At 36.6% G+C, this 15,439-nt stretch overlaps 2 protein-coding genes across 2 annotated transcripts in view; both read right to left on the bottom strand.

Moving 5' to 3' along the window:
* Positions 1-10,348, bottom strand: part of LOC140161851 (scavenger receptor cysteine-rich domain superfamily protein-like) — a 30,959-nt gene extending 20,611 nt beyond the window's left edge. The window contains exons 1-5 of the mRNA XM_072185146.1: positions 7,999-10,348; positions 4,888-4,980; positions 2,977-3,105; positions 2,012-2,205; positions 1,112-1,264 (exon numbers count right to left, since the gene is read on the bottom strand). Coding sequence (XP_072041247.1) covers positions 1,112-1,264; positions 2,012-2,205; positions 2,977-3,032 — 403 coding nt within the window. The 5' untranslated portion in view covers positions 3,033-3,105; positions 4,888-4,980; positions 7,999-10,348. The remainder of the gene's footprint in view (positions 1-1,111; positions 1,265-2,011; positions 2,206-2,976; positions 3,106-4,887; positions 4,981-7,998) is intronic.
* Positions 10,349-10,802: 454 nt separating this feature from the next.
* Positions 10,803-15,439, bottom strand: part of LOC140162836 (uncharacterized) — a 52,147-nt gene continuing 47,510 nt past the window's right edge. Inside the window, exons 36-37 of the mRNA XM_072186147.1 lie at positions 12,315-12,435; positions 10,803-11,361 (exon numbers count right to left, since the gene is read on the bottom strand). Of these exons, the coding sequence (XP_072042248.1) occupies positions 11,241-11,361; positions 12,315-12,435 (242 nt within the window). The 3' untranslated portion in view covers positions 10,803-11,240. The remainder of the gene's footprint in view (positions 11,362-12,314; positions 12,436-15,439) is intronic.

The following is a 15,439-nucleotide window of genomic DNA, read 5'->3' as shown; positions in this document are numbered from 1 at the left end:
GGTTGCCAAATACTGAAAAAGACTATAAGTTATCATATATCGGGACTTTTCTGAACCAAACTAATTTAGGGCCTAATATACTTCTAAGATTAGATAAAGGAAAAAAAACCATCCCAGCCATCAGTGTACTTCTGTGATGACACATACATAAAATGGCCGCAGAAATTGGCACCAATTAAAAATTCTCAAATATTAATGCTTATTCAGTCAAATATAAATGAATACCTCCATTTTGAACGCCATCTTGGAAACCCCCGTGGGCCAGTTTATATTTTTGGGAACATTCTGATTATGTTTTGGGGTCAACTCAGGAACCTAAAAAAGTTGGATTGGTTTGGTTCTGTGGGAGGGGTGGGTGGGTTGGTCCTAGCCCCCCTAGTACATATTGACCATAAAAAACAAACAAATAAAAACAGTGGTCTCTCAACACGCGATTTTCAAAATTATCTGGTGCAATGACGTCATGGTCATTTGTGCTCAACTATCGACAGCCTTCATTGTATTACTGGGACGTCATTGCAGCAGACATTTTCGGTGCGGGAATTATGAACATCGCGTGTTGAGACACAGATGTGTTTATGGTCAATATGACTTTGTTTAAAATAAAACCATGTGATTCGTGCTTAACAATCATTTTCCTAACTTATAAGACATAATGTTGTGATTTCCGGAGACTTCCTTTAAAGATACCATACTAAACAGTGTCCAATATTTCTCACTTGAGCGATCCAGCGTGCCCACTTAAGCTTGAAATATGCTCAAATCACTCGCCTTTTTGCATTGCAATAAAAAAAACATTTTCGCTAAAAATGCCACAAGTTCTTGCAGTCACGTGGCGAAATGAGGCTATAAATTTTCATCTGAGACTGCGGCTTTACAGGGATGTCCCGCTGGCATTTTCCAGACATGATGAATAACAACTACATGTACGATGTCAGTCAACGAAAAGTAGTCGTTGCAAAAATTAATTAAAGAGAAATGTCTTGCAAATGAAGAACACTCACTGCCCATTTTGTTTTGTATCCCGTTTATGTTGAGATTGTTTGTACCCCCTAATTGAAAAAAAAATATGTGCATAGTTTGTAAACGACTGGGATTGATATTTACTGACCGGTATATTTCATTTGACGACAGAGAACACTAGCGTCAATGATGTCCCAATTATCGGCACATATAGTACCCCATCGACCATTGACGAATACTTCAACCACTCCTTCATATATGGCATTTGTACGGCTTGCCACCAATCTTACACTATTTGTAGCTGCGAAATTAAAGCATATTTGTCATATATATCATTCTTACTAAGAATCCCTTTGCTTTACTTTAGCAAAACTGTAATGTTGTTGTGGGTGAGGCACCAGTCTTTACCACGACCAGTTTTTCGCCTTGCCATCACAAACCGGTACCCATTTATATACTTGGAAGGTGAGGAGCAATCGTGGTTAAGTGTCTAATTGCTCAAGGACACAATACGCACGGCTCGATCTGCCTTTTGGTTTTGGTTGAATGAACAAAAACAGAAAACATACACAAATGTAAAATAAGATCATATTTTAGGCGTGTCGGAGCCTCCAGGCCATATTTTTCTTTTTCATTAAAAGTAATTTTGCATAATACAGTTGCTATCTTATTGATCTTAGATGAAATGAGTCAAGAAAACCATTGGTCACATTCATATTTCCATACGTATTGCAGTTATTAAATTATGACAACTAATTGGCCAAAACAAAGGTTTCGCTATTTCCCCCTCCCAGGAAAAATCATACATATGGGGAAAATAAGACCCATTACAACGAGCCTTGTGATCCCACGTATCATGCGTATTGAACCTACACCTTTCTCTGTGAGTGTGGTCTCATTTTTCTCAATATCTGTATACAACCGCCCCTAGCTCAGGGAAATTTGAATATGTTGGGAACAAAAACACGTACTCGTAAAATTTTAGGTCAACTCGAGAGCCATTTGGCATGTTTGGAATGAAGCTCTTTTGGCTCAAAGTGAAATTTACCTCCTGAGCATTGCACGCCAGCATCCCTCCTATGGGAACACGATGTCTGAGGACCCCATCCATAGTTGGTGGGGCAATCGATCAGCCTATCTTCAGTGCTAGCACAAGACACGTATCTCAAGTATATTGTCGTAATTCCCTGCCCGTATACCGCACAACACCGGCTGGTGCTTGGGCCTGTAAATCCAAGTTGTCTGAAACAAACATAAATTTACAAATTAATGACATTTCTGCGCAGTCTGTTTTCTACTTTCAGTTTATTCATTTGCTTTCTGAATGTTCAAATTCAAAATAGGCTTGAGTTTGGTGACGTCATAGAGGCACCGCAGGACAACGCTAAAATGATGATGAACGGGCACCTATAACACTACTTAGGCCTCTAGGAAGAACAGATGATGGTGTTTGCAACTGATTGAATGTCCCAGAAGAAATAAAACAAACAAAAGCCCCCCTCCCAGTTGATGACATAGTTTTCCTAAGATACAGGGTGTCCCCCCCAAAAAAAACCTTATTGCGCCCTCTTTTTCTCCTTTTTCTGAAAACTAAATCAAATATATTTTGGTATGTAAAGAAATCTTTTTGCGTTAGCTTTAATAAACCGAAAGAAATATTTCAATCGGCTCACAACTTTTGAAGATATGCTCTTTTAAAGAAATGTACCCGTTTTTCGTTTTTCACTCTGGCCACGGAGGAGGTTTGGTTACTTCAAAGATTGAAAAAAAGTACACGTACCACGCATGTATATCATGCATTTCTCAATGATAACGTTATAAAATAATGAACTTCATTTAGGGAATGGGCTTTACCGGTGGGCCTCTGGGCTATGGATTGTGTTAAGTGCCATTAACTTGTCGGCAAAATTGATAGTGTTCTCTAAATAAGTTAAACACGTGTCATGTGTTAAAAAACCGTTACATTAATGAACGCGTTCCATGTGTTCTGGCCAATTTACAGTATAGGCCTACCTGCACACCACAATAGCGTCATAGGTGCCCCATGAATAATCACAAATTGTCCCCATTGATTCTCATGGTTTATTTCTACTCGACCACGGTCACTGTACTCTGAAAAAAGCCGCAAATCACCTTCTTGTGCTGAAATGGCAAGAAATGAATATTCATGAATTATGATTGAACCTTTTTCATCATTCTGGAAGGATAAACGATGGCAGTGGCGTACCAATCGGGCGGATGGTGAGTTCCCCCTTGCTCGAAATACCCGCACACAATTGACACAAGTTTGCGATCTACATCTTCTTTCTTTGTTTTTGTCTTTTATATCTTCAATTCTGACACCGTCTTTATAACTATAAAACTATAGACTAGGTGTTACAATTTATTTCGTTAGTATTTACCGTTCTCAACTTATCTGAGGGTGTAAGACAGGAGTGGCCTACCAGATTGTAAAATTGTGACCTATAAACTTCGAAATGGTATATTTTCTCTCATTTTATTACCAAAATTCATCCGCACGGTATCGGTAAAATATTAGCCATGCCTGATAATTGTAACATTCAGCTTCGAGGGTGCACTGTCCTTTTAAAGGGAGTCTCCGGCAATCATAACATTATGCCTTATATGTGATAAAAATAATAATCAAGCACGAATCACATGGTTTTATTTAAAACAAACTCATATTGACCATAAAAACGAATAAAAACAGTCCGCTCTCAACACGCGATATTCAAAATTCCCGCGCTGAAATTTGTGCTTAATTGTCGTCAGCCTTCATTGTATTACTGGGGCGTCATTGCACTCAACAATTTCGGCGCCCGGGAGTTTTGAATATCGCATGTTGAGAGACGGATGTTTTTAGTCGTTTTTATGGTCACTATGAGGTTGTTTTAAATAAAACCACGTGATTCGTGCTTAAAAATAATTTATCTTACATAATATAAGGCATAATGTTGTGATTGCGTTAAAACATGAAAAGTCTCAGGTCAACCTATATGACCTTCGTTGAGGTTTTGATCAGTTGCCATCAAGTTTCATCTTGTATTGTTGGCGTTAATTATACCATATCAATTTGTGCAAAGTCATAGTTCATTGAATTTACAACCGTATGACAAAACAGGCAAAATCAGTAACTTTTTGCACAAGATTGGCAATTTAAAGAGAATTGGCCATTGCTCATTCTAATGAAGCTGGTATATGGCCAATATAAGTGTGTTCTTTCATATAGGGTCCACAACTTATATCAAAATTGTCTGATTGGTTGAAGGGAACACTTGAGGTTTTGATAAAAAAACAATCACAGACGTCTATTTTCCACTAAATCTAACAAGCTCTTATGATGCTATGCACTCAACCGTGTGGTATAGCACAGACTGCGTGTAGAATAGACTCACTGTGCTGGAAATATCTGTGTACTCAGGTATATCGAGGTGGAAACTGTGTGTAGGTGCATTTATAAGAGAATCGTTTTTGTAGTCAAACATTTTCATATGTGCGAGAGTTCTGAATATGAGAAAATTCCGCCTGAAAACTGTGTAATAGGTACTTTGTGGTATTAAACCTTTGATAGTTATGACACCTTCCTGAAATTTGTTGAAGGATGACCATAGATATACAGGATACTAAGGCCTAAAAGTCATTAGAAGCTATGAAGTAAAAAAAACAACCAAAAAACAACAACAAAGAAGCAAACAAAAAGAAAAACAAAAACGCGTATTTCAATGAGACGTTTAATTGTCTGTCAGCTTTTAAGAAGTTAAAACATTTTTGGAGCATAAATTGTATATTTTGCAATTTTTTAAACCCAATTTTGATTCATTCTCATTTTGATTAATTGTCGGTTCATTTGGATTCAAGTCGATCACAATAACAAACCCGTCATTAAATTGTTTCAGCACATTTTTTTATAAATGATATGCCTACCTTGGGAGTCACATTCCATGATGTACATCAACAAAACTATCAACACGGTTACATCTCCATGCGAGCCTCTCATTCTGCTTACAACACGCAATTCTACTTTAACGAATAGGAATAACAACTAGATGTATTATGGTCACAGACCACGAGTATAGCCGTGGCGGTCGGCAATTCCATTTTGCCGATGACTTAGAAAACATTATGAATTTTGATCAACCTGAAATGATCTTTGACATTTGTTCCTTTTTTTTGAAATATACATAAACCTGTGTTCGCTAAGTTTATGATAATCCACACATATTACAGTATTACCTCTGATGACCTTGATATGACCTATGAAAAATTTGCATAACAAACTACATATATCAACATATTTTTATGCCAAATTAATCGGAAGAAATTGACCTTTATTTGACTTTTTTTGACGTTGAAATCACCTTGAACAAACGTATCGAGATGAATGCACGTACTAAGTTTCATCATAACTATACGGTCCACGACTTATAAGTCAAAAAGATTTTACGAAATATAAAAATGTAAAAAGACATGTATAGCCCTATTCGTTTTACACATGTGGACCAATTTATAGCGTCACACGTCATTGTGTTCAGTCATAATGGTTAATTGTTTGAGAGCTGACTCCTAAAATTTTGCCTGAATGCAATAACGTGTGACGCTATAATTTGGTCCATATGTGTAAAACAAATACCGCTACCCATACCTTTTTACACGTTGCATTTTGTCAAATATTTTTCGATTTATTTTAAAAAGTATTTAGGGGACCTTATAAGTTGTGGACCCTATATTCATCCAATATTTCACTGCCAAATACGACCTTTGACCTTTATTTGACCAATAGAGACTGTAAATTAATCTCCATCTTGGTTTGAATCATTTTAGTATCTCACAAACCAATTTGAATTCAAATTAAATAAACTTAAGAATTTTACCCCACTTTACCTCAAAACAGACCCTTCTCGATGCATACCACATCTAAGTACACCACATAAACACTGTCTATTATAGCCAAGATAATTTGATATGTGTCAATCTTATCATTATATCATGCAATCTGTACAAAAAGAAGCATTTTGTAACAAGAATCTCCATTTTTTTGTTGGTGAAACATTTCACCGAATACACTGTACAAATGTTCGGGGTACGATAAAGAATGCCATCGGTACCTCTTCGGGGACCGATAGCGCTATAGGACCAAAAAGATGTTGTGCCTTACGTCCACAAAATGTCCCGATGCCTTTACAATGATCGCTAAATGGTTTAATTGCTTTTGCAAGGTATCGAGTAAATGGTTGCAAGGAAGTGGTGATTGGACGAACAATGAAAGATGGCAGACGTTCTTAAGAGTTGGGGACTCAGGACTTTTTCAATGTCACGTGGCTCGTCCATAAAGGACATGACATTTAAATACATAATAAAAACAAAAGAAAATACATTACAAAAAGTTGCAATATACCGAGTGACAAATTCTAATGAGCTGTGACATCATCACCCAATTTACATGTCGCCGTGATTTAATAATGTATTTACTATGCAAATAACTACTTTCCTTGTTACACAGTGTATCGGGAACTAACCCTTTATTAGGCTAAATAGCCTTCCTAATTTTACGTGTTGAAGGCCACACTCGCCATACCTCAGTAAACATCAAAAGAGAAGCCGAGCTGTTTTCCGTGTCAAAAAATGAATTTCTAGCGCACTCGTGTTTAATATTTCTGTAATGGTTTGCCAAATATGGGCACTATAGTGGTATATTTATGAATATTGCATGGTACCTGAAGGCAAAATACCCGGACGGTGTCCAAATTTGGCTCGAATATACCTTATGGTCGATACTATCGAATGAGTTATATTGAGAATATTTGTATGAATTAACAGTAGTATGAATGGTAGCACACCGCCATCCAGAACCTTGATTCACTACAAAACAGTAAAATGCTTGGTTGAAATTACATCGGTACCTGAGTCGGTTTTTAAAGTTATTTTTTTTTGCATGAAATATGAAGAAAACATAATTCATCTCAATATTAATTGTGATATTTTGGCCTAAATACATCTGTTTAGCAAGATACGGCTTTGGATACGTGCAGTTGGCCTATACCCTTGAGTGTGTGATTATTATGTAGTCAATTCACCATACAAGGGTGAATGGGATATGTCCTCTAACTATTTCTAATGGTGTTTGGTGTGATTCAAGGTCACCTGGTGCCTACGTAGCACCCTTTCTTTGTTTTGAGTCCCCAAGACCTTGACCGACCTTTGTCTTCTATGGCTGGTAATTTCTTCCACCCGACACATCCATGAATCATTACACAGTGTCATCGACCCTATATCTTCATGGCAGGAATCGCCATGGTAGGTTGAATCCACAGCCACGATTAGCCATTTGGTTCAAACCTTTAAAGCTCTTTAAAACTAATAATTAGTCGAGGGACATAACTAAGGCTACTCACAAAAGCCGGGTAATTGATCTTGGTTGTGCGTGAATAAGCTTGTATACCCCATTGAGGTCAATGGTCATCGACTTTATACTGCCTACAGTGAGTGCAGCTGTACTACACGCTATAGTCCATAGGACCAACGCAATATAAAATGGTCAGATTTTGAGTTCAAAGCGCATGGCCAATGTTCAAAGCGCATTCTAGCGACTATCATATCTGTTCAACACGTATTTTCAAGTGTATGAGACCACATCTGGTTTCTTGAGAAAAATTCATTTGCGGGAGATATTCATCAATTTCTAACCCAGTATTCGAAGATTTTCGTCTGATATCAAAATCGTGCATAGCAATTCACGTGTATCGATCCCGTGTATTCATTTTAGTGTCTGCTCCACCAAATAATTATTAGCCAGGCGGTGTCGGTGTGCATTATCCCACCACCATTTTGCAGATACCTTGTAGAAACAAATTAAACCATTTTTCTTCCACTCTGCATTTCCGCCATTGTAAACACTGAAATACGCGCATGATGTCAACACATTGAACACATTCAATCCCATTGATTAGCTTAAGCTTTACTCATTTCATGTAAAATATATTGTCATCTAATACGTAATGTGAAATCGACAGGATATTGGATGAACTTTCAACTTACAGTTGCCGTATTCTTTTTTTTGCAGCCGTCAGCGAGCTGTGCCCTATATCCGCGACCCGTCGGTGTGTTTTTTTCAATGCGATCTTTGTTGGCAACGTACGTCGCAAGGTATTTCATTAGGCTTTCATTGCTCGCCCGGGCTATTAAATCAACAACGGCTTTAAATATAAAATCTCAACTCTTCGCAGATTTATTGTATCACTCAAAAGGTTGATATGAATAATAATAACAAATACATTGCAATTTGTAAGTGTACATGGCTCACAATGGAAAAAAATGGTTCCAGCCACCCACACGCCTGAAATTATTAAACATTCCCCTTGGTTTTATATATTCCGGTAATTATAAGAAAAAAGAAACTATTACAAGCTGTATCAAAATGTTTGGTACCCATCAGGTTTTAGTACTGACAAGGCTGCTTCTTCAATATGTAACATTGGATCCTCTTGAAATGCCCAGGATGTATAGGTTTATGAACGTAATGCATTATGTCATTCGTTTATAATAGCTCCTACTTTGCATTTTTAATGTGGCAGTCTTGTCCATAATCACTGGTAGCTGACGGGTATCAATCATTTTGATACACCCTGTATAAATAAGTACCGATGGGATTTTACAATAAAACGAAACACGCATTCCTTCACTATTACACATTCACACTAGGGGGTCCAGAGCAGGGATATTGTTCATACAAATGTATTGACCCCTCACCTCCTAGGATGAAAACATGTCTCTAGTACAATATTAATCACGAGAAGCTTGCTCTGCCGTTTTTCTTGCCAATATATTTATATTATGACTGCATATGTAACCATGGTAACTGTAGTATGTACCCTCCAATTTCAGCCATCAACATGGTTTTGGGGTAATAGGTTAGTCAAATAAAACATTACCCACCACTAATTGCAACAGAATCCATTTTGCATGCGTCCATCTCCCAAAAGCTCACACAAAAACATATCAAAAGTCTCCCAAAAATCCAAGTAGTGGAACAGTGCCTATTTTGCTTAAATAAAAAATGGCCGCTTATACACGGGTGAAATTTCAAATTTGGTCAAATTTTGCTAAAAACCATGCCGTGTTTTTGCTCTCGTCATAAGGTTTCAGGAAAAGTATAGTTTGACCTATCTCCGATGTATATTTCTTGAGTTATGGGGGAAAGGTCAAATGTCAAAATTTAGATTCCACAGGAGGCCAAAAATGAAAAATTTTATAAAAGGAATAGTTTGCCATATCTCAGGTGGTTTGTTACTTGGTAACATGGCAAAGAAGATCAAATCCCATTGAGCCGTGCTGACTTTGACCTATTTTGTGGTGTTACCTATGTAACAAAACAATGCAACTTTTATCATTTCGATTTATATATATTTGCCACAGGGACAATTTGAGACCAGTTGGGCCATATTTCAATTGTAAACGCCCGTGGGCCCAACATTTGACCTTTGACCTTTTTGCCTATAACTCACGACCTTTACCTCGGATACCGGTCAAACTATACTTTTTCTGAATCCTTCTGATGATAGCAATACATTTGTATTGTTGTTAACAAGATTTGACTAACTTTGAAATTTCACCTCTGTATAAGCGGCTATTTTGGATTTATGCAAATTAGGCACTGTTCCACTACTGGGACTTTTGATGTGTTATTAAATATGCTTTTCTGAAATGAATGGTGATTAAATGGATTTTGTTGCAATTAGTGGTGAGTTAGCTCCTTATTTTTCTTAATTTGGCTAGTCTATAGTATAAGGGTAGTAAATTATGTCAGGGTGTCATGTTATAAAGTACGTGACGCCATGGGTTTGGGATTTTACTTTCCTACATTAGTGGAACCAATATTTTTTTCATCTAAAAACCTGAATTGATAAAAAATTGATTGGTTCCATTTTTGCTATGGCCCTGTGGTTCCCACGAGGGGTCAAAGGTCACAGTGGGACCAAAAAATAAAAAATTAATCCCATCATGTTGTAATGTATCTCAAATTGGGCCTCTCATCACAGGGAACAAAAAAGTCAATTGCCATATTTTCTACGGTGCTTAGTTTAGGGGTTATTCAATTTCAAACACAGAGGTCAAATTTAAAAATGATCCGAATTCATCGAACTGATCTTAAAATTACTCTCCTTAACTCTCATTAATCTCAAACATACCTAATTCACAATTTTAGTGCAATTTTGTATTGTTATGCCCCTCTACAAGCATAATATTTGACCCATGATTTCATCCGATTCTGAGGTTATACATTTCTCAAATAAATTAGTTTCCTATTTGGTTTACCAAGAGGAGTAATTTAAGACCAATTTCGATTGAATCGGTGCATTTTGAAAATTTGGCTTCTGTGCATGAGATATTTGACATTAATTACTATATAACTCCTGAACTAAACACCCTAGTGCAATATGACAATTGATTTCATTTTTATTCCTAGCAATGAGAGGAATAATTTGAGGTATATTGCAGCATGATAGAACAATAACTTTTGGCCCCATTATACATTTTTTAGTATTGATCTCAATGTTCCCGTAATACAGTCAAGATTTTACAAGTCTTAGTAATTTTGAATTGGAATAGTATTTTTGACCGCAATTTTGATAGAAATGTGTGCATTGCAAATTTATTAAATATTATGTAATCTTAATTTCTTCACAATATCATCAAAACGTAATTTCAAAAATATCTATCTACGGAAAAAAATATTTATCTACGGAAACTCTAACCATAATATTATTAACTTGCGACAAGTAACTTATTTTACATCAATGGAAGAATTCTTCCTATTCAAATACATTGGAAGAACACCCGCTGTTAATTAATATTACATTCTGAGTAGTATTGCTCTATAATATAATTATACTAATGGTCAATATAACGAAAGTGACAAGTTGTCAGTTGGTCTACATTTGACATTATTCCTGGAATTGGTCATGACATCTAATACACGGTTGTTTGATGTGATAAATTTTAAATGTAATTTAGCCCAATAATATGAATTATTCCTTTAATTTCATAATAATTTTTTAAGATAATTTCCTTGCTATTTGTTACTCATTTAGAAAGGCCAATAGAAATAAAAAATGTCTACCCCTTGTAAAGATGCAAACAAGATTTAAGATAAATAGCGCCATCAGTGTTCATTTTTGTTTAAAATAAATACAGTTCTACATGCCAACAAACAACCGCGAATAGTTTATGTAACATATTTTGACGTCATTGATAGGGCTGGCGTCTTTTGGCATCACTGCTTATAAATCGCTGTCATTTCCTGGAAGTGACGTCATTCCTTTATCATCCATAGCAAATCGGTTTTCAGTGACTGTAGCTGAAAGTAGGTTTGGAAATTCCAATTGACCGTTCCTGTATTTGCTAGAAAACAATGACACGAATCACAACAAATTAGATTAATAGATGTACATAAGATTACAGCTACATTACGATCTGAACTAAAAAAGACAGGGATTGTTGAATTAAATTGAAATCGATAGATGCAAAATTGCATTACAGCAGATACTGCAATGTCAGTCATATGAAATGTTAAACTATAGACGAATCCGACGAGCCAAGTAATGGTTAGGATTAAGTCGGCAATAGCTGGGGCCATCCGCGCCAAACTAGCTTAGTTCGTTTGGATTGCGATCCAAGACGCCAACTATCGCGAGCGCATCGGAGCGCGTAGCACTTGCGCCGCGTCACGGGAGCGATAAACGCTGCAAGTCTGTGATACTGGCGTCGCGTAAAATGGATATATGGCCCCAGCTATGGCCGCTAGTGAGGTGTAGGAATGTCCAAGTCGGATTCGTGTATAATATGGGAGGCTTATGATGAAAAACAGAAGGCTAGCAACTTCACACCAGTTCCTCTTTTTATGACCTAGAAAATGTGTTGTAATATTTTTGCTAAACGAATCAATATGCAAGACATTTTTTGTACGTAAACATAATGTAGCCAGAGGTTTCGATATACACGTCTCAACGTTTTTTGAAAAAAAGTGCTGTGGATCACGAAATGCCCTTTTAAGAAGCAATAAGCCAAAAGAATCGACAAAGGTGTGTCTACTGTCCTGTGTTCTAATTGGCCAATCCATTTAGTGTGTTAAATTATATTTATTGGCAAGTTACCCCCCGCGGTGCTCCGCTCCTCAGATTAGGCATTCGGCCTCATACGGATGCCCCCACCCAGCATTAATGATCAGTGACTTTGCACACGCACATGCATGGAGATGGGGAGTTGAGAAGCTTAAAGATTTTATATGATCATTTCCACCTTTATGTTCTTGTCATCAGTGTGATACATAAGTTACAACATAGAAACAGGCATACCTTTTGAAGCACACGAACAGCAGAGCAATAAGCAGACATATGCCGATAACTGCTGCAATAACTATTCCGGCAATAGAAAGGGGAAATTCCACATTCTGCTGGGTCTGTTTAGATAGCTCAACTGCAAACAAACAAATGAATAAGTAAGAAATTGTAAAATTCAAATGTGTTTACCCCCAATGAGTGGTGGCTCCATTTTATACACACCCTGTGTTTGAGATTAAGCTCATGTCTTCCATAGGGGTGTATGGATTTTAACTGGAACAGGCCATTTATTCAAGATAAACAAGGCACCTGCTGTACTGGGACTTGAACACTACGGCTTCGTAAGACAAGTCCTATGATCTAACCAGAGAAGTGAGAGTAGGCTTCTCTAACTATGCACTAAACTACACATAGGGCCAGCACTTTGTCTCGTTTTTTGCAGGTTTACATGGTCCAATAATCACAAGATGACTGACATGTGGTAACAAAGGAAGCAGTCACTGCAATTTGATTATGTCCCATATGATTGGCCATTCAAGACACCCCTGTGAATATACTATAGCGGCCTTTTCAAAATATAATACCTGTTTGCTTGACTGCATTGACAATCCCGGGAACAATACACACAGTATATGCATTGGACAACAATAAGCATGATAAGTGATGATGTGACCTCTAGATTTATACATCGTTCGTCTCGCACACTGCCAACATTTGATTGAATGGACTGTTGGCTACTGCGCCGTGATTACGGTGAAGGACACCGGTTCAAATCCTTTGTTTGGAGCCAATCGATAAAAGCATGCAGGGCCTCTATACCCATGTACAGTTTATCCTTACATAACCTATGTCTTGAATAAGCTGGCAAAGTTATGTAATAATCGGATTAATACTATATAGCAGTAGGTAAAAACAAGTTTTGAATAATCCGCGCTACAAAGTCCCATGCAGTGATCCCAGCGAAAGTGAAAAAAAAAAATCAAATTGTTACGTTTATAAATTTTTTAATGAAAAACAAATGGCAAAAAAAACAAAACAGGAAAACGACAGTATTGACGAAGTTGAAGCCCCATTCAAATACATGTAGCTAATTTATATACTGTCAGTACCGGTATATAAATTACAGACTCACGTAAATGCATTATTTTTTGTCTTAGAAACACGGCTTTCGGCTGAACCACTGCACTGGCAAGCTATGTTAGCACATCTATGACAATGACGAAAGGGACAAAATCAGCCATACGCCTTTAGATAGCAGAAGACACCAAATTGGTGTTTTATGACCTTTGACATTCTTTTGTGGCGAGTGACATGGTCTTTCAATTCACGCCGAGTGTCCTTGACAGGTTTGACTATGCTTGTGTGGTCAAGAATTCAAAAGATAACCTCTGTCCCAATAATCCCAAGCAATTGTCTGAAACTGCTCCTCGGATCATAAGAACTCAGTCCTCAAATGATAGTCATAATAATGTCCAAAATATAAAATTACTGACTATCATTGAAGACTGAGTTCCGCAGTCTAATATCCAAAATCTGAATTTTGATGATTTTTACGATCGTCGGGATGAAAAAAAAATCAAAAAATCACTGAATGGGCCTTTAGTTCCCTACTCTCCTTACCCTGACAATATAAATCAAAGAAAAATAAAGAAAAAAAATAAAACAAGAAAAGAAAAAAAAAAAAAAAATTAACCAAATTAAGGGATCTGGAATGAGCGTTTTGAGCGTTTCGATAGTATTTTTGTGGGACACGAGAGCACATCAGACATATCGAATTGCATTATGAATACGAAGAATGTCTTTCTGATATCAAATAATTTCATTGTTTGAAATTCACGATATAATACAAATTTTATGACAAATAATTAAAATTTGATATTTTCACATTTTTGATATATAACAGTCCTCGAAGTAAATGATATATTCTTAAACAGTCCCTGGCATACCATACATGTATAGGCTTATGTATAGTAAATTTGTCTGCTTTATCTGTTTTGTGCTGTTTAAGCAAATAGTTAAACATAATTTCCATAAAAATGCTTTTACTGTCAGATATGTCCCTTTTAATTTTGAGCAGAACAAGTGAGGTAAAGCAAAGAAAATGGGAATTTACTACTACTAGCGCCAATGAATGTTATATGATTGTAAAACGGTACGATCCTCTGGGTGTGTGGGGGTGTGTGCGTATGTGTGTCCTGCACGCGTATTTTTTCTGCAACTATAACTGGGGACGCAATACGATACCGGTATGTTATAAGAATCAAACTTACAAGAAAGATGGCTCTTGTCAAATCCTACAATTCTGTCAGAGAAAATATGCATATTTGCATTAAATTTTTAATTAATTGACATAATTGATTAATTAATAAATATTTTATTTAATGATTTACCATAATTCCAAACATGTAAAACAATATGTCAAATTAAAGCTAATGAAATGCTTTATATATTGGTCAGAGCACATTTTGCAGAATGCATTTAGTATTTTAGTTACATGATTCCAAACATTCTATTCCATTTTTTTGCTTTACACGCATAGGAGCTGTACTTTTAATCAATAATTTCACTCCATTGTCAAAGTACTGTGCTCTCTGTTGGATCATGGAGTGACCAGGTCCTAGAGTGTGATGGTTTTGTAGCAGATGACAGTGCTCATTCAAGCCTGTCAAGGTCAGTTAGTAGCCACTTGCTGAATGGATGGCCATTATCAGCTATCAAAGAGATGCCTTGTGCAGCTGCCAATCACAGTAGAGGTTTGATAACATTTTGTTAAAAACCCAAATGTGATATAAGGACAAAGCTGTGCATGTTGGTACTTAATTATTTGGATTCTTATGTTGAAATTCCCTTGTATTAGTATTTTTATGTGTAGTGTATATTTTTCATAAATTATATAGCTTTTAAATTTTGGGCATTTTTGCTCTGTTGCACTGTACCATTATGGAATTAGAGCAAATCAATTACCGACACAAGCAGGTATACAGTGTATTATTTTATTTTTATTTCGTATCTCAGGAGCACAGCTCACTTGGTAAGGCATCAGAATTTGGTACACGAGCGCTTCGAACTTTAAATCGGAAGGTGGTGAGTTCGAGCCTCATCACGGTCACATTAATTTTATAAACCAAATATTGTTCGAA

This window comes from Amphiura filiformis, chromosome 10 (genome assembly GCF_039555335.1).
Source record: "Amphiura filiformis chromosome 10, Afil_fr2py, whole genome shotgun sequence".
In the NCBI taxonomy this organism is placed as follows: Eukaryota; Metazoa; Echinodermata; class Ophiuroidea; order Amphilepidida; family Amphiuridae; genus Amphiura; species Amphiura filiformis.
Note: the sequence above shows the minus strand (reverse complement) of the source record. Positions and strands in the feature narration are given on the sequence as shown.